Source organism: Eutrigla gurnardus (assembly GCF_963514095.1).
Source record: "Eutrigla gurnardus genome assembly, chromosome: 17".
Classification (NCBI taxonomy): domain Eukaryota; kingdom Metazoa; phylum Chordata; class Actinopteri; order Perciformes; family Triglidae; genus Eutrigla; species Eutrigla gurnardus.
The window spans coordinates 4,859,264-4,884,069 of NC_139928.1; the positions used below are offsets into that span (position 1 = coordinate 4,859,264).

The 24,806-nt window shown below is 43.1% G+C and overlaps 1 protein-coding gene across 1 annotated transcript; it reads right to left on the reverse strand.

Moving 5' to 3' along the window:
- Positions 1–604: 604 nt before the first annotated feature.
- Positions 605–13,235, reverse strand: cacng8a (calcium channel, voltage-dependent, gamma subunit 8a). Its single transcript, XM_084032614.1, has 5 exons — positions 13,120–13,235; positions 8,956–9,207; positions 5,266–5,349; positions 1,802–1,942; positions 605–1,519 (listed from the first exon to the last, which is right to left on the reverse strand). The coding sequence occupies exons 1-5, from the start codon at positions 13,148–13,150 to the stop codon at positions 684–686; spliced, it is 1,344 nt and encodes a 447-aa protein (XP_083888740.1). The 5' UTR covers positions 13,151–13,235; the 3' UTR covers positions 605–683.
- Between the last annotated feature and the right edge of the window lie 11,571 nt (positions 13,236–24,806).

The window sequence follows — 24,806 nt, forward strand, 5'->3', positions numbered from 1 at the left end:
CAAGGAATTTAACATCTGACGAAGATACTTGTTCAGATGGACATTTGTTGCTTCGTTTGATCAAACTGTGACAACTGGCAGTGGTGTAATGGAGGCGTACAGGGTCTACGGCGCTGTGGAGAATGCCCATCTGTCACTGTTATTACCTTTGACACACAATGCATAACAAATTAACTCTGGTGTGTGTGTGTGTGTGTGTGTGTGTGTGTGTGTGTGTGTGTCAGTAGGTTAGCTATGGCTGAGGTCACTCTCTTGGGACCAGAGGTTAAGTAGCTAACTGTTGACCTTGAATTGGCAGTCAAGTCATCACTGAGCAGCGTGTTACTTGGCTGAATGTACCCGTCTGTGGCTCTCTGTTCTTTTTTATGTAACAGAGCTTATACCATCTGGGACTTTTTTACTTCATTATTTATGGCGTTTCAAATGAGTTTAAGAATTCCAGAAAGCACTGATTTAGTGGTTTTCCAGGTTCAAAAGTTTGGAGTTTTTCATGACCATTTTAAGGCAGTCTCCATGAATTGTGTATATGTATAGTCAGGTGTTGTATGACTGTTGATGATGTTGGGAAGTAATGATGGCAGCTCGATACCCCAGGCTCAAAGACACAAACATTACCGTTGAAGTGTCAGCCCTACTCTTCCTTTCTTTTCAACTCAGAAACCTCTTTTACCCTCTCTTTATTTTTAAACGGGTGTAGTTTTCCTGTTGAGTGTATCTGAGTTGCTATCTCTGTCCCTTTTAGCCGTCAGTCGGTCCAGGGTTCCCATGTTGCCCCTGTCTCTCTCCATGGTGGCAGTAGATATCGGGGCCGGCTGGGCCGGTGTGGCGGCTGATGTGGAGGTATTCAGCGGTGCCGCATTCTGGGCTACGGCGGCGGCCGCCGCCAAGTTGGACTTTGAGTGAGATGGGAGCGTGCCACCGCTTATCGCGGCTCCACCTCCGCCGCCACCGGAATCTTTTGGGAAGTAGTTGTGGAGCTGGTACAGCGTGGCGCGGTCCACCGTGCCGTAGAGAGGCGGGGCGCCACCTCCCAGGCTGCCCAGCTTGGAGTCCCTCGTCAGGGTGTACATGGAGATATCGCCCCCGCCCCCTCCGCTTCCGCTGCTGCTGGTGTGGTGCGGGTTGGGCAGGGTGGCCACGGAGAAGGGTGGAGCGGAGGGCGGCAGGCTGAAGGTCTTAGATGTGGCGATGGGGGAGGTCTCCTGCGAGCGTGGCGGGTCGGTGGAGCGCGAGCTGGAGCGGGAGCGCCGTCGGAAACGGTAGCTGGGCAGCCGCAGCATGGCGTGCGTGGTGCTCTTGAAAAGGTCGGTGCGAGAGCGGCAGCGCAGCTCTTTGTTCTTCTCGATGTAGATGTTGACGGCGAGGACGCCCACCATCTCGGCCAGGATGAAGGACAGCCCGCCGAAGTAGAAGGACCAGCCGTAGGAGTAGTGCCACTTCTTGTCCTCGTCCTTCTTGGGGGAGATGTCGCTCAGCGCCGCTGAGATGTACACGATCACGCCGATGATGTTGCTGAGGCCTGAAGAAATATAATAAAGACTTTTACTGTAAGCGCTCCTCTGAGACACATTAACCTGCAGCTTCATTAAATTGTTTTCCAGGCGAGGATACTGGAGCGGTTTCCTTTCAATTATACAGAGGAGAAGCAGCAATATGAAAATCAATCTGCACGTCATGCATAAGAATTTCTTATTATGCCTGTATTAGACGGATCATTTTTGTTCCCTATAGAGTGAGAAAACAAGAAACTTTATCTCTGGGCTACGAGTGGAAGATTTCCCTGCCGAAGCTGAAGTCTTACCTGCAGCTACGAAGAGGATCCCTCCGCCCAGAATGATGTTTCTTTTGCTCTTGTAGAAGCTGCTGGAAGCCACGCAGACTCCGCCCAGCAGGAGCAGTATGGCGCTGAGGATGGGGAAGATGCTGGAGGCTCGCACCACACCTGCAGATGAGGACGCCAACAGAAACACGTGTCACCTCGCATCGCTTCCTGAAATGTCAACTCACTCTGGACTTTGTTGTCTGTACTCGTGTAGTACAATAAGTGAGGAGGGTTTTTTTTAGAGGTTCGACACCATTTGAAGGTGCAAAGTTAACAGCCTCGTGACACTCCTGAGAGACACAGTGTTACCAGGAGGTGCTATAGCTGACACTACAACTTGGCTCTGGAACAGCAGCTATCTGTTTATCAGTTTCCTACATAATATTTAGTACACAACATACTTTGTGGCTCTGGAATAGCTTTGTTTATGTCCTTGAACTAAAAGCCTGCAATGCAAACTGGGAATGTGGCGGATTTAAGGAAAGAAGGGTCTGGTGAAACATCTCAGTCTCACGGCTGGTTCTGAATTAGTCAATAGTTTTCATGGTGGACACATCGATTAAATGCATCAATGTGACTATGCAATGGCCAGAGCTTGTGAGGAAGTATTACATATTGAGAAAGGCGACTTAAGGAGGGCAGGGGGGGAGGAGGATGGGTCCAACAATGCAGGACGTTCAGTCATTAGACCTCGTGTCCCAAAGCAGTTTTTGAGGTTTTCCTAAACCTAAGCTTCCTGAACTAAGTGTTGTCTAAACCTTTCATGTGGTAGCATAACTTCATCCAGACTGACAGAAAGACTGACTGTGTTGGACGAATAGGTGATATTAGGTTGAATTATTAGGAATGCAGTATCTTTAGGTCCATATTAGGGAGTAATGGTTAAAATATTCTTCGAAAACCTGCTTTTACCAATTAAGAAGCTCATAGAATTACAACATTAAACTGCTGGAAAACAAACAGTGTTTGAGTCTCTGCATTTTACAGCAGATTAGAGCAGGACCAATCAGGACTGTCATGGCACACACTGTATTCCGATTGGCTGTCCTGTATGGCTGTCAGGCTCGGGGGGTGGGCTTACCTCGAGAGCCGGTGGTGGTTTGAAAAGGAAGGAATTACGAGAGGTTTTTGTTTGGAGCAGGTGTGTGACCCGGAGGGAGTTTTGTTTGCCGCGGCTGAGAAGGCCGGAGCTTTTCCTTCCTAGCCCATGGAGTTTGTTTTATAGTTCTTGTCCACGTTTATAACTGTCAACAATTGAACTGTACTTGCTGTACCCACGCTGAGCGGGCCACGGACTGGGACAGAGCCAGGGCTGCGAGACAACAGGTAAACCCAGTAACCTTACCTAGTTTGGCAGCCGAACGCTCTTCCTGGATCATGCCCGGCGAACAAGCCCTGGAAGCCCTAGATGAGCGAGTCCCATAAAAGCATTGTTTTCTACAGGGTTGTGTTTGCTGTGACAGGACCTTCAGCATGGCTGCAGGTTGCATTACATCATGTAAAACCCCTCTACATGAAATTCCTCCGCAGACACCTCAGAGCCTTTAAGCCGTAGTGAGACGTTATAAGAGATGCACATGCTGATTCGCTCCTCGCGTGGAGGAAGCAGAGCCTTGTAGTTCTGAAGGTGACTTTTCAAGCTTTCGTTTGCTTCTGAAGGGAAGCGATAATGCTGTGATAAGCATATATTCATAGAGGCTTCTGTCAGACTCATCACACAGCTGAGGTTTGTTTTTAAGAGGAAAGGGGCTGCGTGGGTGGCGTCTGTCTCTTCAGCACAATCTATTGATTACCTAGATGATGAGAACGATTGCCGAGCTGTAGGGGATTTGTGGTGATTTTGGTGCTCGGGGGACAAACCCTGACTGTGTGGTACCTCAACAGAATAATTAGTCGACTGATAATGACCTCCTACTTTCTGATTTCAACCATTTTGAAAGAAAAAATTTGAAACTAGTTCCTAGCTCCTCGGTTGTCCAAAATGTGCTTCTTTCATCACATGTAATTATACGTTGAACATCTTTGTGTTTTGGGCTTTTGTTTAGACCAAATCCAATCCATAAAGGAAAATCAAATTTGTCTGATTTTCTAAATTGGGTTGAGTATAAAGTGAGAAGAGTGCCTGTGGCTGTTAGTGATGTCATTTGTGTCTCTGAGGTTCAGCTGCAAAATGTGTTGTCCCGGTGTCACACTTTTAGAGAGGAATCACAGAGTAGAGTTCTCAGAGTTGGTATCTAAGGGACACAATGACCCGAAAAACATCCTCGTCCTCGTCTTTTGTGTTGCGTTTCCAAGACGTGCCAAAATGTGAGTTCAGATGACGTTACGGACGAAGATGTGTAAAAAAGGACATTTGACAGTGTATAATGAATGTCAGTGTAAGTCGCTTTTGTTGGATGCTGTCACAGATGACGACACAGACGACAAAATTCAGGAGGTGTACGCTTGTATTCTTCAGCTCAAGTCTAAGAATTTTGCCATTCATTGGCATTTTGTGAGTTTATTTTGTCTGTCAGATGTAACACAATGCATCCTGGTACATGTAGGCTCAGCTAGCACGGCTCCACAGCAGGAGAGATCATCTTCCTCCGTCAAAATAGCAGCACTGGCAAATTCATTTAGCATCAGAACTGATTGGACATTGATCTTTAATGCATGACAAGAAACGTGCTCATAGATGTTAGTGGACTTGGTGGGGCTTTTGGGCCAATACAAGAAATGTTTTGTTAGTATTGCAACAAAAAGGTTTTTTTTTTGGTACATTTTCAGGACTACCATTGAATTTGGCTGTCACTCAAGTTAAAAAGGAAAATATTGAGCATGCATCAGGGTCGCCCCTTTGCTCTGAATTCTAATCATTTTCTGTTATTAAGAGGAAATTGAAAAGATTGTGCAGCCTTTGGAGATGTGAACGATATCTTGTTCAGTCCTTCACAGAAATAAATGTATCTTAATCTAATACATGGATGGACCATATACTAAAAAAAAAAAGGTTCAAGGCTGTATGAACAGCATTTTCTATCACAATGGAGGCAGGATGTGAAACCTGAATCCTGAGCTGAGAATAATCCATTAGTGAAGGCTGTTCTTTCAATCCATCTGTGAAAAAAAAAAATAGCTTTCTGTACACCCCCAGACTCCCAACCCCATGCACCTGAGCATTTAAACACACACACACACACACACACACACACACACACACACACACACACACACACACTCTGCAGACACTTACACACACCTCCAGGAACACTTTGCTCGAATCTGACATCCGTGCTTTGATGTCCGCCCACCATCCCCTTCTGTCCTCTCTGTGTGTGATGGAGACTGTGGTGTTGTACGTGTCTTGTTTTCCGTTAAGATGTGTGCATGTGAAGTCAAAATGTCTCTGTGTGTGTGTGTGTGTGCGTCTGTCATTCATTGCGAATGTGTGTGCCACTCACGCAGCAGATACTCTGCAGAATCTTGGTCGTAGTCGGCGTCGTCTGGGAAATGATTGATCTGGGAACACACACCTCGCTTCAAGCCTGGATAACAGGACAGGGAGGAAGAAGAAGAGAGAGTGAGGAAGAGGAGCGAGGCAGAGATCAAACGGGTGAAAGACAGAATGATTAATTTTCATCTTCAACCTGGACTGTTTCCCCATGTTTGTGTGCATAATCCAGGGACGTAATTTCTCTTTAAATGGTCAAATATTGAATGAGAATTCTGCAGACGGCAGTCGCTAAATCATATCAGGGCAAGCTGGCACCATCATTTGCGTTTACTGAAAGTGATGGTTTTTGCCATTGATAGGTTTGCTTATTAGCTTATTATTGTGTCAGATATTATGGAGAGAGAGTCCCGTTCAAGGAGGACTGTGGTTCTTGCTCAAATGACTGACTCAAATTGTTGAATGAGGTATCGTGACAATGAGCCGATCGGATACCATTTTATTAATAAATAACAATTAATTACATGTATATCTATGTATATACATTTTATTTTATTAAGTCAGCAAAGCAATTGCCTGATGTTCCACATAAAACATGGATCCCTGTCTCTTCTCCAAAGTATCAGATCAGTTACGCTGTATTGGCAGATACCCGAAGCCCAGGTATCGTTACGGGTTTCTGGACATTAAAAGTCAGATAGAGGGAACTCTTGCCGTCCGATATTCAGATTTCAGAAGACAATAACAAACAGACCAGATCAAATGTAAAAGAAGGTAAAGAAAATGTATTACTTGTCTGAAGGGTCCTTCCTATGATGTTACATGACATAACGTTATAATATCAATCTGAACCTGTCAGTGGTGAAAAACAAGAACTCGTCATGGATGTAACGTTACACCAATGCTGCACAATTTCCAACTGGTTTTGCAGCATTTTCACTAAATATTGCACCAGTTTCAGAAATAGTCGTCTCCATTCGTCACTTAGACACAAAAATGGGGAAGTAGTTGGTTTTAATGTTGAAAAATACCGAAGAGTCTCAAAGTAGTGGGGTGATCCAACATTACCATCTCTTGAGCCAGTAAAGCAATACAAAATATTAAAAATAATATACACAAGAATATGATGGGAGATGAAGGCACATATTTGCAGGTGAAAATCATTCCTCCGTGATGCCAAATCACCTAGAATCAAATAGTAATCTGGAATTATCCCCTAAACGAATGCTGGATGCTTCCACCGTGTGCCGTTACGAGATACTGGAAACATCACTCTGCTTCTGTTTTGTACATCATAACTTCTTATTGAGAGGGAATATTTGTTCACCTTGACAGCTGTTTGTGCATCTCATGGACAAAATAAACATCAAGAGGAAACGAGAGAGATCCCATGTTTCTCTTGCAATAAGATTAAAGACCAGGAAAAAAACAAAAACATTAAAAAGAATGTGAAAAGCAGTTCAGTACACACGTGTGCAAACAAAACATCGAGCCGAGAACAACCTGAAACAAAGTCAGATCTTTCCAAGACAGAATATTGCACACATCACGGCAGCTGTGGGACAGAATTAATAATATGACGGGACCAGGAACTGGTAAGGAAGAGAAATCCACAAATGGGTCCAGTGGACAGACGTTGGGATGATTTCTGAAAAAGCTACTCGGCAACAATAAAAGCTAATGCTCTGCCACATCCGCAGAGACAGGTGTATGACAGCCTTGCAGAGCGAATCACACTACCAAGAACAAGAGGGCTTTCCATGTGTAAAAAATAGAGCCCGACCGATAAAGGATTCTGAAGGCCGATACCGATACAAATGTTTGTTGATTTAAAAATCCGATATTCCAATATATCGGCCGATATTTTCTTTATTTCAGAAACGCGTAACAAAACATTAACAGATTTCAGATTTCAACATTAGTTATTTGTAGTAATCACAAAAATGATATGATAATGTAGTTTAAAATTAAACTTGTTTATTTTATTGTCACAACGGAACAGAGGAACATCAAAATATATTAAAGTTCTGATAAATAAAATGTATGAAAATACAAACTGAATATATAAAACGTCCTTTGAACAAAAACACAATAATAACAACAACAACCAAACACAAAGTTACCAGTATTGAAAGACTTGGTAAGCTTCATAAATATAATTTCGAACAAGACTGGGGACAGTTTTATGAGGGTGTTTCGTATTAATTTATCGGCCATTATAAATGCCGATACCGATAGTTTGGAAAATGCCTAATATCGTCCGATATATCAGTCGGGCTCTAGTAAAAAAGCTTGCAAAAATGACTATTACAAGATGAACTGTCTGTGGACTATTGTGGATGAAAAATGTGAAGCTAGAAATTGAAATTGTCTCCTTCTGTCTCATTGCATGCAGCAGAAACCGCAGTCAAAGGGCTGCTGTCTTCTTGTTTATGATAATTATACTCCTGCCTCAAAATGAATGTGGTAATTTACTGGCATTAAAATGCAACTTGTCACCCCTTTAACTAAAAAAGAAGAACCTTTATAATAGATAGCTCGGCCTGGAAACCTCATCTTGTGTATGTGTGTGTGTGCTGTCCTATCCAACCTGGCTGTCAGCTGCAGCGATGCAGGGAAAGGAATGAGTCACCGCTCATATTTGAGCTCTGGGGCCTCGTGATGAGCTTTATGTTGAATGCATAGTACAAGTGTATGGATAAGTGTGTGCGTGTGTGTGTGTGTGTGTGTGTGTGTGTGTGTGTGTGTGTCTGTCTGTGTCTGAGCACAAAAGTAGAAGAACAAGTGCAGTAGGGGAAACATGAGGCAAAGCTCAGCTCAGCTCACGGGAGGTCATGGAGGCTTTTATAACGTCTCACACGGTCACTGCCAGAGTTCATCAACTTGTGCTGCGTCTGACCAACGATGAGACCGAATTCTTCAATAGTCGACAGAAAAGGTGTTGGTGCGGTACGTTTCCACAAACCACAAGATACGTTGAATGACGACGTTTCTGAACCGAAAATACACGCCGTGAATCTGCTTCAACAAATCTACTCGGTTACAGTTTGAAACGATATTACGGTTTGTGTTATGATAATACAAATAACGACGCAACGTAACAATTGTACCCATAAATAAGTAACAATTTAACGGAACAACCTTGAAAAAAAGAACAGCCCTTAGTGGACTTTCTTATGTGATATTACGTAAAAAAAACATAAAGTACACTTTTATTTTTCGTTTGACAATGCAACATAACAGCCATAGCTGTAAATAAATAAAAAAAAACGTTCTAAGTGGACTTTTTTCCCGCAAAACATTACGTATCTAGCATTAAGCCAGTAGTTTCTTTTGGTTTCACGTGTGACAACATGCATCATGCGTGCAAGTCCTATGTTTGTTTGACCCATCCACCACCTGCTCTGCTGCAAAAAAAGGTAGAAATTCAATAAATTCAACGTATTCGCGATTTGCAGAAATGTATGATGCCATTAACATTTTTTCCTAGTGACTGGGCTGAATTCTCATAACTGACCTCATACCGCATCCAAAAGGTTAAAGAGCAGATAAACAAAAGTGTGTGTGTGAGTAAGAGAACACCTATTTATGTCTGTTCTGATTACACTGATGAGCACATTGACCCCCAACGAGACCCTCCAGTGACCAACGCATAAGAAACACATTCAACCCCCCCTTTACGCTTGAAAACCAGCCGTACCTTCCAGGCAGCAGATCCTCCAGAGACCTGAGTGGGTGAGGGCCCCGGGGTCCTTCTTGTCTTTGTTGTTGGAGTCCTCCTGGGACGAGTTGGCCGTACTGTTGCAGATGAAGGCGCGGGCGTACAGCCAGTAGTCTGTGCCGATGGCCACCGTCATCAGGGCGAAGGCGGCAAACGCCCCCATGGTGGTCAGCAGCACCTGAATGCCCCGCTCACACCAGACCATCGCCGGACGGGGAAGGAAACTGATATCTGACAAGAACACAGAGACCACACTCGTATGTCTAAAGCACACAGCCGTACATGGCAATACAACTGTCAATGAGCAGTCTTCAAAAGACATTGGTCTTTTACATGATTTCCACATGGATTCATGGAAGTTAATCATTGACAGCAGAGAAATCAGTGGAAACATGACTTCAGGTAACATAAATAATATTCATGATAATTAAACATATTATGTTTAAAGAGAAATTATATAGTTGTTGTTTTTAGTCTAGCCAAACAGCTACCATGGTGCTAACGTCGGTAGCATAGCCTCAACAGGCTGTGCACCTCGCAACACAGTCTCATGGCAGTTAGTGAATTGGGCCTATTGGATTCATGCTGAGCGACAAGAATTGGCCTTTTTTTGTGTCACACACACACACAAACTCACACACACACAACTCTTTGCTCGAGTCAGATGACATTATGCTACAAAACGAAGACGTTTTTCAAAGAGTAAGTTTTTAATTTTGTAATTTTAAGCGCGGCCATGAGGAGGAAGGGAGGAAGTGGAGACATGTTGCCCATCTTTATATACAGTCTCTCTTCTAGTCACAAGCTTGATTCTTCAACTTGGACAAAGGCCGTAGAGACAGACAGGTAACCAGTCTATCACAGGGCTGACATGGAGAGACAGACAGGTAACCAGTCTATCACAGGGCTGACATGTAGAGACAGACAGGTAACCAGTCTATCACAGGGCTGACATGTAGAGACAGACAGGTAACCAGTCTATCACAGGGCTGACATGTAGAGTCAGACAGGTAACCAGTCTATCACAGGGATACATGTAGAGACAGACAGGTAACCAGTCTATCACAGGGCTGACATGTAGAGACAGACAGGTAACCAGTCTATCACAGGGCTGACATGTAGAGACAGACAGGTAACCAGTCTATCACAGGGCTGACATGTAGAGACAGACAGGTAACCAGTCTATCACAGGGCTGACATGGAGAGACAGACAGGTAACCAGTCTATCACAGGGATACATGTAGAGACAGACAGGTAACCAGTCTATCACAGGGCTGACATGTAGAGACAGACAGGTAACCAGTCTATCACAGGGCTGACATGTAGAGACAGACAGGTAACCAGTCTATCACAGGGCTGACATGTAGAGACAGACAGGTAACCAGTCTATCACAGGGCTGACATGGAGAGACAGACAGGTAACCAGTCTATCACAGGGATACATGTAGAGACAGACAGGTAACCAGTCTATCACAGGGCTGACATGTAGAGACAGACAGGTAACCAGTCTATCACAGGGCTGACATGTAGAGACAGACAGGTAACCAGTCTATCACAGGGCTGACATGTAGAGTCAGACAGGTAACCAGTCTATCACAGGGCTGACATGTAGAGACAGACAGGTAACCAGTCTATCACAGGGCTGACATGTAGAGACAGACAGGTAACCAGTCTATCACAGGGCTGACATGTAGAGTCAGACAGGTAACCAGTCTATCACAGGGCTGACATGTACAGACAGACAGGTCTATCCTGCATGTCTTTGGACTATGGGAGGAACCCGGAGAGAACCCATGCTGACATGGAGAGAACATGCAAACTCCACACAGAAGGAACCCGAGCCAGGAATCAAACCTGGGACCCTCTCGCTGTGAGGCGACCGTGCTACCCGCTACACCACATAAATTAATATAAATGATTATAAATGCAGGAGGATGATGAGACGAGAATGGACGACTGGAGGAACAGGGATATTGAGATCTAACACATCTGTTGTGCTTCAGGGAACATCAATGAAACATCCAAGGAGAGAGAAGATGGAGGCGGGATCTGCATCGTATCCTTTTAACCATTTAGTGTCTCAACCACTTGAACAGCATGAAAACGTGTTTTGCAGGCCAGACGACCTCTTTCTGCCATTTCCTGCGTTCCACAAATGGAAGGTTAATGTAAACAAATCGATCGCACAGAAAATATCAACCCCAGCGTGGGCTTTTTAAACTATTAAGCTAATTCAGTTGGCCTGAGGGGTGTTTCCATGGCAACACAAATCCCAAAATAACAGAGAGACCACTGGTACTCTGACCCTGAATCTGACCCCCAACTGCCGCATGAGGTAAGTTCCAAACAGGCTGCAGGGAGAAGTCACAGTGCTGGATGGTGAATCAGACAGAAATATTTTATGATAATTTTCTTTTATGGAATATTTTTACTGTGGTACATCTGAGGTATTGTTTATTCTCTAATTAAGGTGTAATTGACTCGTGAAAACTAATCCTTTACAATAACTTTTTTTTGTATAATTTCTTCTTATTTCTAATTTTGTGGAAAGAAACACAAACCTAAATGTGAATCTTGTAGGGTTTTTTTTCAGAGTGAATGAGATGGTGAGAGAAAGGCATCAGCAACAATGAATAAAAAACCTGAAATGTTAATTGTAGGTTAGAAATATCGATATTATTCAAAATGTGCACTTTCACCGGAAAAAAAGACAATATTAGTGTTGAAACAATGTGTCAATCATTTTTTGTGTCTACACATTAATTCAGAACTATTATCAAGACGAAATTCACAGATTCCAAATTTGTGAGTATTTAAATAAATTCAAGTCAATTTGTTTTGCAGCCCAATATCACACATTGATTTCCATTGATTACATTTTTCAATTCATTACTACTTTTCTATTTATTTTTAAAACTTTACCCCCTGATGTTGTATTTGATGAATATGTTTGTTTTCTCTCTCTTCTACCAGATCATCGCTGATAGTTTTCAGGCCTGTTAAACAATAACAATGTATTGAAAGTGGTATTTTAAGACACAATCCTACACTGTATTTTATTGTATTAGAATTATACACGGTAGCCTACAGGAATGCATTTGTACAGCAAACTGTTATTTGAAAAGCGCTTGAAAGGGCTGTGCTGCATTTTGAAACAGTAAATAGCAAAACCATCTGTTTCATTATCTAATGCTCATGTAATGAATCTGCAAATGTCTATTAGGTGGTAGTTTGAGTCTTATTATAATCAACGGCTTAAGTGATCTGGTCAGAAGTGATCACACGTTTTAACTGTAAGAACTTTTCCACCGTTTTGCTCAATGCTAATGTGAAGTATAACCCTGAGCAGCACATCAACCTGCAACATGGCCATACATCCATACTGGTCTCACTGGACCGGTTCCAGTCACATCTGCTGGACGTACAAAGGCTTCTGATTGGCCTGTAAATGAACACCGACGTCCTCTCAAACATTATGAGCAGATTCATCTTTCATTTTAGATAGAGTCTGAATATTTATACTAAAATGTATCGAACCCAAGTCAGTTAAATGGCAGCGTTATGCATCGACAGTGTTTACTACAAGCACACTTGCAGTTTGTTATTATGCCAGATCAGGCAACAATGTTCACTTAAATACATTTTTGCCCGTACAAATAAAAAAATAAATAAAAAAATGACACCTTTTCAGAGCTACACCTGCATGAAAAGACAACTCGACTAAACAAACGGATTGATATTTCAAGTTTCATGCAGATTATTTCATTATTTCAATAGCTGTTCAATTAAACCACCACATGTTTTTCTAGTGTCAGAACTCGCTTCAGTAACCTCCATTCTAAATGAGAGCAAATGCTTCGCTCGGTTACACAGATGCCAGGGCAGATTCATTAAAACCACTTGCCCTCTGAGTCCAGACCTGTGCTCTCCACTGAGTGTGTGTGTGAGAGGTTTCCTCCACAATTGTGTTTGTTCATGCTTGTTTGTGTGTCAGAACATTTTTATACATGTCATTTATGTGTGTGGGTGTGTGTGTGTGTGTGTGTGTGTGCATACAGGACTCCACATGTGCATCTGGTGGTTTGTTTGTGTAACTGCATGCACTTGTGTGTGTGTGTGTGTGTGTGTGTGTGTGTGTGTTACCTGAGGGCATGTTTCTGCCTTTCGCCTCCATCTCTTCTCCCCCCTGCTGCTGCTGCTGCTGTTCTTCTTCTTCGTTGGTGAAGAGCGCTCCGTAGCCCCGGTCCGAGCCGCCTCCATCCACCGTTTATCCTCCGCTTTCCCTCCCGTTCCCTCTGCCTCTCCCTCACTTCTCGTCCCTTCTTTGTTCCTCCGTTTCTTCTTCCTCTTCTCCCTGTCCTCTCTTTACCTTGAGCACTCCTTCTCTCCTTTCCAGCGAGCGGGGGGTTGGGGGTGGGGGGGGGGGGAGATACTTCACTTGGCGTCCACTCCTCTCATTGAATTGTCATCTTAGATACCGAGAGAAGGAAGAAAGAGGCGTGAGGAGGGTGGAGTGAAGAACAGATGAAAGAGAGTGAGAGAGAAGATTGCAAAGACAGGGAGAGAGGCATCAAACAAGCAGAAGATGAGGAAGAGTGAAGAAAAGGACAGAGTGAGAGAAAGGATGGCTTCGATTGAGGAACGTGTTGTGAGTCTTGAAACGGGGAGATGCTCCTGAGCAGAAACCCACACAGACATGTTTCCTACACGGCAACCGATGTGTCTTTGAATGAAGAAAACAAGCAAACATCCAAAACCTGATGCCGGCGGGAGAAAACGAGCCCCCTGTCAGAAGAAGAGACGCTGGTTTGCCTCCTCAGAGAGAGAGAGAGAGAGAGAGAGAGAGAGAGAGAGAGAGGGATGTAAAGCAACAGAAAAGAACAGTCGATGCGAGAGAGCGTGCTCTATTCCATCGCCATGGCAACAGTGAGTTCCAAAGTCTATGGCGAAGCTGGCGAGTGCGTGTGTGTGCATATGTGTGTGTGTGTGCGTGTGTGTTGGGGGAGTAGAGGGATGGATGTAACAGCTGAGAGGATTTTGCTGAGATTAAAAAAAAAAAAGTGTGTGAATTCCATTGCTGTGCAGAGGAGCTTGGATGTCATGCATGACTGATGCAAACACAAACACACACACACACACACACACACACACACACACACACACAGGTTTATATTGTGCTCGTACACAGTGGCATAGTACACGGGGAATGAACATTCACAGGAGAGATGACAGACTTGTGAGTCATTAGCCCTGCGGGTCACAGTGTCTCGGCATGTTTCATCCATCCAACTTTCTTCCCGGTGGTGCGACGGCTTAATCACAAGCATTTAGCGCCGTTTTATGCTCTGATATGCACAATGCAGATTTCTCAAAGCAGGAGGATCCGGAGTGAGTAGGGATCCGATGCCTCGCTCGAAGCACAATTCTGCTCTCCTGCTCTCAAACTCACATCCTACATTTCAACCAGCAAAACATTTTCTTCCTGAAGAGAAAAATACCCGCCGGAGCTGACATGAGGTTGAGTTTTGCGAGTTTTCTATTCTTTTTTTTTTTTTGCAAGCCGTTACCAAAACTGCGGGGGACAACAATTCCACATGAAAGGCATCAACAGCAACACGGCGGGGGATCCCATCACATCTAGGGGCGGTTCTGACCAAAGAACTCCCTTCGGAGACTTAAAGGGATAGTTCAGACCTATTTTCCAAGTGAGCCGGTGTGTTCGAGACGTCTGGAGACGTTTTCAAGAAATTTCATTCAGTTCTTCTAGTTGCCGAGTTCGCTTGTGCTATGGCTAGCGCAAGTCAATGGTTCTAGTTAGACAGGCATTAAAAACAGTCCTGCCCACTCCACAGTGCATCCGAGGCAAATCAATTGTAACGGCAGACTATCGATGTACATATGTGTTGATAGAATGTTTGAAATAAAACCAACCTTGCATTTCTAAGGATTTATGTCTCAGCAGCAGCAGCAGCGTGTCATATTTCCTATAGGCTATGGCAGCGGCGGAGTGATATCACCTAGCACTTATAAGTTACCGGTTCTATAATAGTTTGTTTACCTGCTGTCATTGCTACAGACGCAGAGTAGCCTGCAGTGCTAGTTTCTTCAATCTCACAGAAATGGACACTTTTGGAGAATATACTGAAACTTTTGAAGACTCTGATGAGGAGTTTTTTTTCCACCCAAACCCAACCGTACCTGTACAAGCCTGAATATACAGAGGAAGAATTGCACGAGAGGGATGCTCAAAAGGGCAGAACGTGAACGAGCGTCTGTGGGGACCGAGATAGCCCCTGCTGGAGCTGAGAACCGGGACCGAACAAATGGAGACTGGTGGTGCCAGGAGGGAATCCCCCACAACACGTCCGAGGGTTTACGGTTCTCCGGATGGAGCAGAGGTTCGGGTTCGCGGTGCGTAATTGTGGGTTCACGTGGCCGTGGGCTGCCTGGTGTTTGAGTGAGCTCCGAGGGCTTTTCAGACAGCCCTGGGGTATAAGTGCCGACAGTTCGGCCCGGTTCGATTGCCTATTTACGGGCAGTATTTCGGGCGGCGCGTCTTAAGAGTTTTGAGTCCGACGGAGCAAAGTAAAATTCCGCTGCTGCTGAGAAACTAGTCCCTCAAAAAATGGATGATTCATGTGATGCGAGGTTAGTTTTGTTTCAAATATTATTCTATCAACACAGAGATGTACATCGACAGTCTAGTGTTTTAATTGATTTGCCTTGGGTGCACTGTGGAGTGGGCAAGAATGTTTTTAATGCCTGGCTAACTAGAACGATTGACTTGCGCTAGCCATAGCACAAGCAAACTCGGTAACTAGAAGAACTGAATGAAATGTCTTGAACACGTCTAACACACCGGCTGACTTATAGGTCTTATGTCCAAAATTCCGAACTATCCCTTTAACAGGAAAAACGACATCATCAGTCTTTTCTTCATACGTCTGAATACAACAGATGGTTACATTTAACTGACATGTAGAGCTAAGGCTGTTCTACTTTGAAAATGTATACCGCTGTGAATATTTATTAAGACAAAGATGGTCCAATGGCATAACAAAGGGAGTTGTTACTTCTGTCGAGCAAACCAGGCTTTTCCACCTGCATTTGGTGTTGGTAGTAGTATTAGTATTAGTAGTAGTATTAGAAGTAGTAAGATTGACTTTGTGACCTTCACAATTTGGAAGGCAGTACAAGTGATCTTGTCCCATGGGTCTCTTTGGAAAGCATTTTCAAACCATTTATCTTGTCATTTAATTTGGAGGACATGTTGCCATTTGTTTTGTTTTTTTTGTCCTTTGCCCTCCCAAGGTTTGTCTGTACTGGAGGTCTTCACAGGTCCAAAATGTTGGACCGGATACAAAACAGATCTGTGGAGAAGTTATTGACAAGTTCATTGACGTGCATGTAGTAGGACCTGATTCAAATGAGGACCTTCAGAAACCTGATCCAAATCAGTCTCCAGACACATCAGCCAGATGACGATGTAGCCTCTGGGGACAACGGCCAACATTTCTGGGGTTCTGGTAAACCAGCGTATATCCAGGTTCCACTTCCACTTCCATAGACAGGGCCGTCTCCACCGGTCTTTGTTTAAAGTTCGATTAACAACTTGAGATGCGAGAATGGGATCTATGATCTAATTTGAAGATAATGAAAAGCTAAATAATTGTCAGGCAATAGTTACCACTTGCACCTCTTTTCTTCTCCACATGGACTGTTTGCATGCAACCAAAGGTCACATAAACCATATATTGGTCAATAATACTTGGACTATAAATTGAAACGAGGATGCTTCCAATACCAAAATCTAGTTCCATTGCATTGCTATTCTACTTTCATATGGAGATATCTGTTCATGGAGTCCAGTAAAATATAGTCCTATGGATAAACAGTCAACTTACCGAAACAGGTCTCTTTTAATATGTTGTGGATTTGTTTTGAACTGCATTTTATGTCATGAAAAATGCTATATAAATAAAGTTATTATTAATATTACTACTGCAACCATTATGGTTATCATCATTATAAGAACCAAAATGTGTTCCAAAATGTATATTTTCTTTTAAGTTGCCCTTACAAAGTTCAAACTGTTGCATGCAATATGCATCCATGTGGTACATACTACTGCACTCTGTCTCCTCTTTATCTTATATCTGCTGCACAGAAGATTGTGGGTCAGAATAGACGGAAAATATTTCAGACTCATCTTTTTCCGGGGTACTAAACAATGGTAGTGTCTGTATTGGACACGCAGAGTAAAGACCCATGGCAGTAGAAGAGGAAACCTTCAAGGGCCTGATGATAATAAACTGAACCTGGGTCTCGGTTTCTTCAAACCACCAGGACGGACAGGATGTCCGTACCGTCGGCAGATGATTGACAGCAAGGAAGGTGTGACATCTGGATTCATTCTCTGCCAGTTCATGGTGAAATATTAACACTGATGCTCCTGTTTGAATTGTTTGAAATAAACATGGTTAAGCATGCTCCTCTTTTAAATGAGTCCCTGCAGATTTGGCTGTTGTGGTGTCACTAACAGGAACTGAATCAAAATAACAGGCACAAATCAAAGCTTTTCTTCCTTCCAAAGAAAACAGTACACACTAACGCTGGCTGAAGCTCTTCAACACCTCCACCCCCACCAGAGAATAATTAAACCAATGTCGATCTGTGTGATTCTTTGGCCGGTGAAACCCCTTCAAACTTTCAAAATGTCCTCGCCAAAGTGTGAAGTTTGCTCATGTAATAGACGTTTCCTTTGTTTGGGACCCATAGACAGAGAGGAAGCAGTGATGCATCATGTATGACGTCACTCTCAGGTTTCTAAAGAGAAACTCTGAGCAATTGATTCTGGTTTCCTGTTTGGGGACGAGCCTGGATGGAGCAAAATGTGGAATGAGCAAGCAATGCGGCGTCACGGGCTCCTGCTCCCTGACATCCAAGAACCAAATGTTTGTGACTATTGCCAGCTCCTGAAAGCTTGGATAGGAATGTGTTTGCCACAATCAGATGGATGTTTTTGTGGCAAAACCTTCTGGTCACGGCAGTGTTCCAACACCAGCCATTCCTCTTGCTTTGACACAGAGTTAAATTAGCAATATAAGTGCATGCGTCTACAGACGGATAATTTCCAAATTGATTAGTGAAAGCTGATTGCGGTTTTTGACCACAATTAATTCTGCCAAATCTCAAATGACGCAGACTCATGACCACTGGTTTATGGATTTTTAAATGTATTGCTGTGGAAACCTAAATCCTTTTACATTTTGCATTATTGCTCTGAGCTCTGGGCTTAGTTGCAAATGCATGGTTGGTCACAATGTTATGGCAGTTTATGTCAAATAAGACATTCCTATAGAATTGATCACAGGATAGCTTAAGCACAGAGTAGGTAATTTCAAAAAACCACAGGAACTTTAATTTTGAAGGGATCGCCAAACCGAAAAAAGTCCCGCCCCTTCGTTCAGACCCCAGAACACCAAACGAGTGCTCAAGATCAGCAGAGTGCACAATCAGGAAGTTAGCATTGACAGACAGGCAGGCCAATTATTTTCTCTGGCCCGACTTTTTTGATTGGACGGGGTTTTTACAGTCCTGCAACAGTCACAAAAGAAATTTTTAAAAATGTTCTACATCGGAGCACTTTATTTATTCATTGCTATCGGTATGTTACAAGGATTTCAAGAATTATAACAGAAAGTGTTTCTAAATATAATGACCTACTCAACCTTTAATTGCTAATCGATTAAAAAGGATGAAATACACAATCAGACCATGTAATATTGTGGAAAAGGGTGTATTTATTGTAATTAAGTCATTTAATAGAGAATATTGGAGTTTTGTCAATACAGGAAGACAATCTGAGTTTTATTGCATAACTAATCTAGTGGCCATTAGAGGAACTGCAGTAGAGCAGTTCAGTATTGCACTCGACATTTGTCTTTTTGAGCCCCGGAGGACCCCTGGGTGGGCCGGCAATCAGACACAATACACACAACTACGACTAAGGAATGCAGATGTTATTTATGTGCTCGAATCCTCCTAATATTAGCCTGCTTTTTTCAGGCTGACAGTGGATTTTGAAGAATGTTCCAGTAGCACAACATGGAATGAACACGCACGAGGAAGGCTCGCCGGCGTCAGCGGCGGCACAGATGCACGAAGGATGAAGGTTCAAGGACAAATCAGCCATGCCCGGCATCATGAATTCAGCGACGGTATGAATCCTGCCGTGAATACAGAGCAGCAGCGGAACGTGGACATATGTGGAGGAGCTGCGTGGCGATGATGAGAACAGCAACATACCACCAAAAACCACCAGACCAGAGACCAGAGGCATGATGGGATGGATGGTCCCGTGTTGGTCATGTTAGAATTAAACTACAATACTATAAGGAAAATCTACTTTGGGACAAATTGATTTCATAGAAGATAACATTTTACAGAATACGGAAAACTCTCTCTCACGACTGTGTGTTAAGCACATACAATACACTGATACTATTAATATTAAAGGATGCATAATGTAATTATTATTTTAGTTGAGTTTCACAAACACACATATTTACTAGGTGTATTAAGACAACGAGAAGATTTTTTTTTTTTGTGACAATGAGCATTGAAGCAAAAGGGTCTTAAGATGAGAGAGACATGTTTAACTTATATGAATCTTTTTGTTGTTGTTGTTGCTATTAATCAAATTGATGTAGTGCACAAACTCCAGGCGGAGGGAAGTGAAACTTGATAGACAGGAAGCAGGATCAGTTCGCTGCCTTCTGTTACGGAGGAATCTAAATGTGGAGCCCACATACATCCATCCTACACATGAACGCACGCTGTTCTCTCATGAAGGACAATGGAACACATCAGATCCTTTGTTTTATATGCATTTCCCGAAGAGAACATCTCTGTATATTCAGTTCATAGTGACCAGATATGCTAGATATGTGTTTAATCTCCTGTCCCTCTTCACACAAACCGAAATTGCATCCTTCGATTCACCACATATTGACTCTTACCTTTCCGAACGTCTCCACTCGCGCAGGATCTTCTTCCCTTCGCAGCTCTGCTCGATTCAAGCAGTTTAAATACTTTGCAAATAAACACGAATGCAAAGCGCTCGCTCCCGGCTGATTTCCACAAGAGTACAATGTGTTCGCGCTGTGCATGTGGCGCGCTCCTCTCCGGCTCGAAGCGCGCGCACACCGGCCGATTGATACCTCGTCACGTCTTCAATTAACGCATTAAAATACACCAGTGCTGGCGATCAATATACATGTTCTTATATCAGTTATCAGCTTACCTTTGCACGAGCAACTTCTGCATTCGGTGCTGATGAAGCTGGTGGTGAGGCAAAGGAGGGAGGGAGGGAGAGAGAGAGAGAGAGAGAGAGAGAGAGAGAGAGAGAGAGAGAGAGAGATGGATGGCCTTTCCTGTGTATTTGGGCAGATTACGTCTGATATACTAGTGTGTTGTTTTTTATGATGGAACAACTTGTGACACACTGAAGTTCTGCAGAGACTATTAGAGGTAGTGGACGTAGTCATGGCGATGTCACCCATCAGTTTGTGGACTCCCGGTGTTGCAGTTGAGTTTGGCATTTTGTTTGAGAAAGATAGACAGGCTTTTTGGATGAAACGCTGGAATGTAGCTCCCCGGTGCCTCTCAGAAATAATTGCGATATGGACATATCCCTAAAACAATCAAAGTAGCAGTAGTGGTACATTTGATCTTTTGAGTGAGAAGTGTTGTACGGAAGTCTCAAGTCTGTCAGCAGCACTGAGATCGTGGCTGATCCTAGTCAAACTGCCAAGAAAGCCCCCGTTGCATATACAATATGTAGAAAAAATAGAGATTTCATAAAATCAAATGAAGATTTGATTGGGTTGAGCAGGCCCAGGAGATACAAACACCTACCATAAAACATGAGTAACCTTTTAATGCCGTTGGTCAGATGCAAACTGTTGTGATGCCTTCAGGCAAAGAAGACGACAAGAAACAAGAAAAGGACGTGAATGAGGAGAGAAGGAATGAGAGAAGAATGCATGTGGAAAGGAGAACAGACAGGTAGAACAAGACAACCTCTACAGGTTGAATAAGGAACAGTGAGGGAGCTCAACGAAGATGGATCGTCAATATGGATCAGACGGCTGCCAGGGGAGAGTAAGGTAGGTGTGTGTGTGTGTGTGTGTGTGTGTGTGTGGTGGAGGTGTACATAGGAGGGGAGCCAGAGTAATAAAGACAGACGGGGAGGAAATCAATGCCCAGGCCAGCGAGGCAAACATTTAGAAACAAAGTGCAGTCTCCCTCTGTAGCGACAGTAAAAGTCAGTCAGCCAGAACCTCAGAGACACTCACAGTCCAGTCGCACGGCAGGCGGCGTCCCATTACACAAGACCGGGGAGATTGACGTAACCGTGGAAAAGGCCTAATATGGCTGGTAGACTACGACGGTGGAGCAGGACTGGTCTGGTTATCATTTCCTTTGAAATGACTTTAGATACGTTTGTTTTTTACTGGGAAGTTGTTTACGTACATCCCAACAAGCTGCCAACTCTTCTCTCCCGCGACTCCAATGAATGGCGTTTTTTTTTTTTTTGAACTTACTTTATGAATGGCGTTTTATCTCCTCAGCCTCACCTCACCGGAACATACCACCTGCCCAGGTTAACACGGGGGGCAGAAACGATCAGAATAATGAACACACCTGCTGACAGGACGGCATTAGACAAACCTGTTAGCGCTCTCCTTGATTGAGCAGCTGATCAGCAGATCTACCACAACATCTCAGGCTGAACAACAACGCAGGAAGCAAGCTTTCTAAACAACTAGCTATTAGTGTCGGGGATAATAGCTGAGTGAAAACAGAGAAACAGAACCTTTTCACACTTCCTTAGTCTGAAATATTATCTTATCTCAGTTTAGGATGATATTTAGTTGTTGTTTTTTTGGTATTAAAGATGTCTATGATATGTCTCCTAAACCACAAGATGACATTGTATACTCCTGGACCATATTTTAATATATACATAATAACACAATGTATATATTCGAGCCGTTTGTTAATAGAACATAGCATATAGAAATTAGACAAATCTTACTGTTTAGCCTATTTCTCATATCCTATGTAATTATTCTCTAACAGTCTTCATCATTATGAAACCATAACAACAAATTACAAATTTTCACTGCTGTCTGATTTTACTTTTTGAAGTTTCATAACATGCAGGTTGTGTAGCAGTTTGGTGTAAACAGCATTAAACTTGAAACCTGTTTGTTTGCATGTAAACCATAGATACAGGCCTGACAGGTGAGTAGCGGTAGAAGAATCAAATTTAAAGTTATAGTTTAGATTTTTATAGGATAGGATTTTAGGAACTGCTACTATAATATTGGACAATCACTTTTTCATCTAAGTTAGGATTAAACAAGTAGTTAGGGTGTTTTTTCTGATCATCAGAATGCTAAATCAATATACACAGCTGTTTTAGGGTGGGGGTTTAGCTCAGGAGGTAGACCGGGTTGGCTGGCAACCGCAAGATTGCCGGTTCGATCCCCAGCTCCTCCTAGCTGAGTGCCTGGTGTCCCTGAGCAAGACACCTCACCCTAATTGCTCCTGACGAGCTGGCTGTCGCCCTGTGTGGTTGGCTCCGGTGTGTGAATGTGTGAGTGAATGGGTGAATGTCAGTCATTACTGTAAAGCGCTTTGGATAAAAGCACTATATAAATGAGGCCATTTACCATTTTTATTTACCATTTTTATGTGAGGGCCAAGTTAATTACTTGTCCAGAGTGGGACAGACCATCTGCTGACAGGGGGCCGTCTCCTCTGATCACAAGAGTCTGTTGCTGCTGTTGAAATGAAAAGCTGCAGCTCGTGTTGCTCGCAGCATTACGTCATCCTCACTCCCAAGTAACATCAAGTTCAAGTTTCAAACTTTTTAATTAAGTATTGAGGCCACTTCAAAAAAAAACACAGAGGTATAATAAGGTTGTCGAAAATAAAATTGGACCAGAGAATTTTTCCTACAGGTTTGTTTGCTCTTAAAAGCCCCATGGTGCACCGGGTGTGCTTTGCTTTTCTCAGGAACACCTTGGCGTGAAACACGCTTGATTGACGTCTACGACAAAATTCAACTGACCTCAGTTCTGCAGCTCAGACGATCTCCAACTGCGTAATTAGCCCCATTTTTTCAGAATGGCATTTCTGTCTTAAGTGCATTTGAGTGCCAGCGATTGAAACACCTGAAGTGCACCATTGTAAAACAACCAAATTCATCAAGCCTGATTTGTGAATGTTTTAAAGTAGAAAGGGCCTGTGAATACTACAGCAGGAACATTAAGTTGTTTCCGAAAGCACAGAAAAGAAAAGAAACTTCAGATGAACGCAAGACTGCCTTCTTTTATTTCTTCTGTCGATTTTTCCTGGTTGTTAAGTGGCTAATTATAATATCTGTAGAAGTACTTAAATATTGATAATTAAAGCTCATGGTGGATGGAGGTGGATTGGTCCGACTACACCACAAGACTGTTCAACACCACGTGTCCAACACAAAGTCAACCAAACAGAGTAAACCTAAGTGTACACATTTTTCCGAAACCTAATTAAGTGTTTTATGCACAATTCCAATGTTAACACATTCATTTTAATGTTCTGGTGAGCGATGCACCGTGCACACAAATGAACCTTTCTTGACTATTTCACAAACTGCCGTGAGTCCGTGTTGGAAGTTCCAATCTTCCTTCCTTCAGCAAAACTTTACCTCTCTCACTAATAACTGGAGTAACAAGTTCAGCTCCCCCGTGTCTTATAATATCTCATACATCTGATACATTAGCAATGTTTCATAATCCAAATGATAATAGTTCAATATCACTTAACATTCCACAAACATACAACCTCAAAGGTTGTCATTGTTGTTTAGTCAGCAAATGTGTTATGCAAAGGCTGAATCATGCTTTAATGATGCACTATTTAATGCAGTTCATTCTCAAGCTTGTTACGTAAGTGCTGGTTTCAGCAATTATGTTCTCCAACTCAATCTGTTTTGTCCCTGCTACATTTGAGACATATTCTATGTAGTCAGAGATAGTTCACATGATGAATAATACATGTGTAATGTAAAATATATATATAAAAAAATGCTATTCATTGCTATCAACCTAAGTAATTTGAGTAATTAATGGGTAAAAGTAAATGTGGAACAGTGTTTGAACATCTCTAATGGAGAGCAACACGGCGACCCTGGTGTATTCCTCTAAGTGCATAAACTATGTAGTTAATCCAAATTACCATAGTGAATCAATTTAATACTAATTCATTTAAAATAAATTAATTGAACAGGTCAAACGCGTTATATCCCCCACAATGCATTTAGTACAATTAGCAGTATTAATATGAATCTCAAATCAAAGGACCATTATAGCAAACACAGGAAAAACATTTCTGAAACAAAAATCAGGCACTTCCATCCATCCATCCATTGTCTACCGCTTATCCTGTATTTAGGGTCGCGGGGGGGCTGGAGCCGATCCCAGCTGTCATTGGGCGAAGGCAGGGTACACCCTGGACAGGCCGCCAGTCTATCACAGGCCAACATGTAGAGACAAACAACCATTCACTCTCACATTCACACCTACGGGCAATTGAGAGTCACCAATTAACCTATCCCCATCCTGCATGTCTTTGGACTGTGGGAGGAAGCCGGAGAACCCGGAGAGAACCCACGCTTACACGGGGAGAACATACAAACTCCACACAGAAGGAACCCGGGCCGACCCGGGAATCGAACCCAGGACCCTCTTGCTGTGAGGCGAGAGTGCTACCCA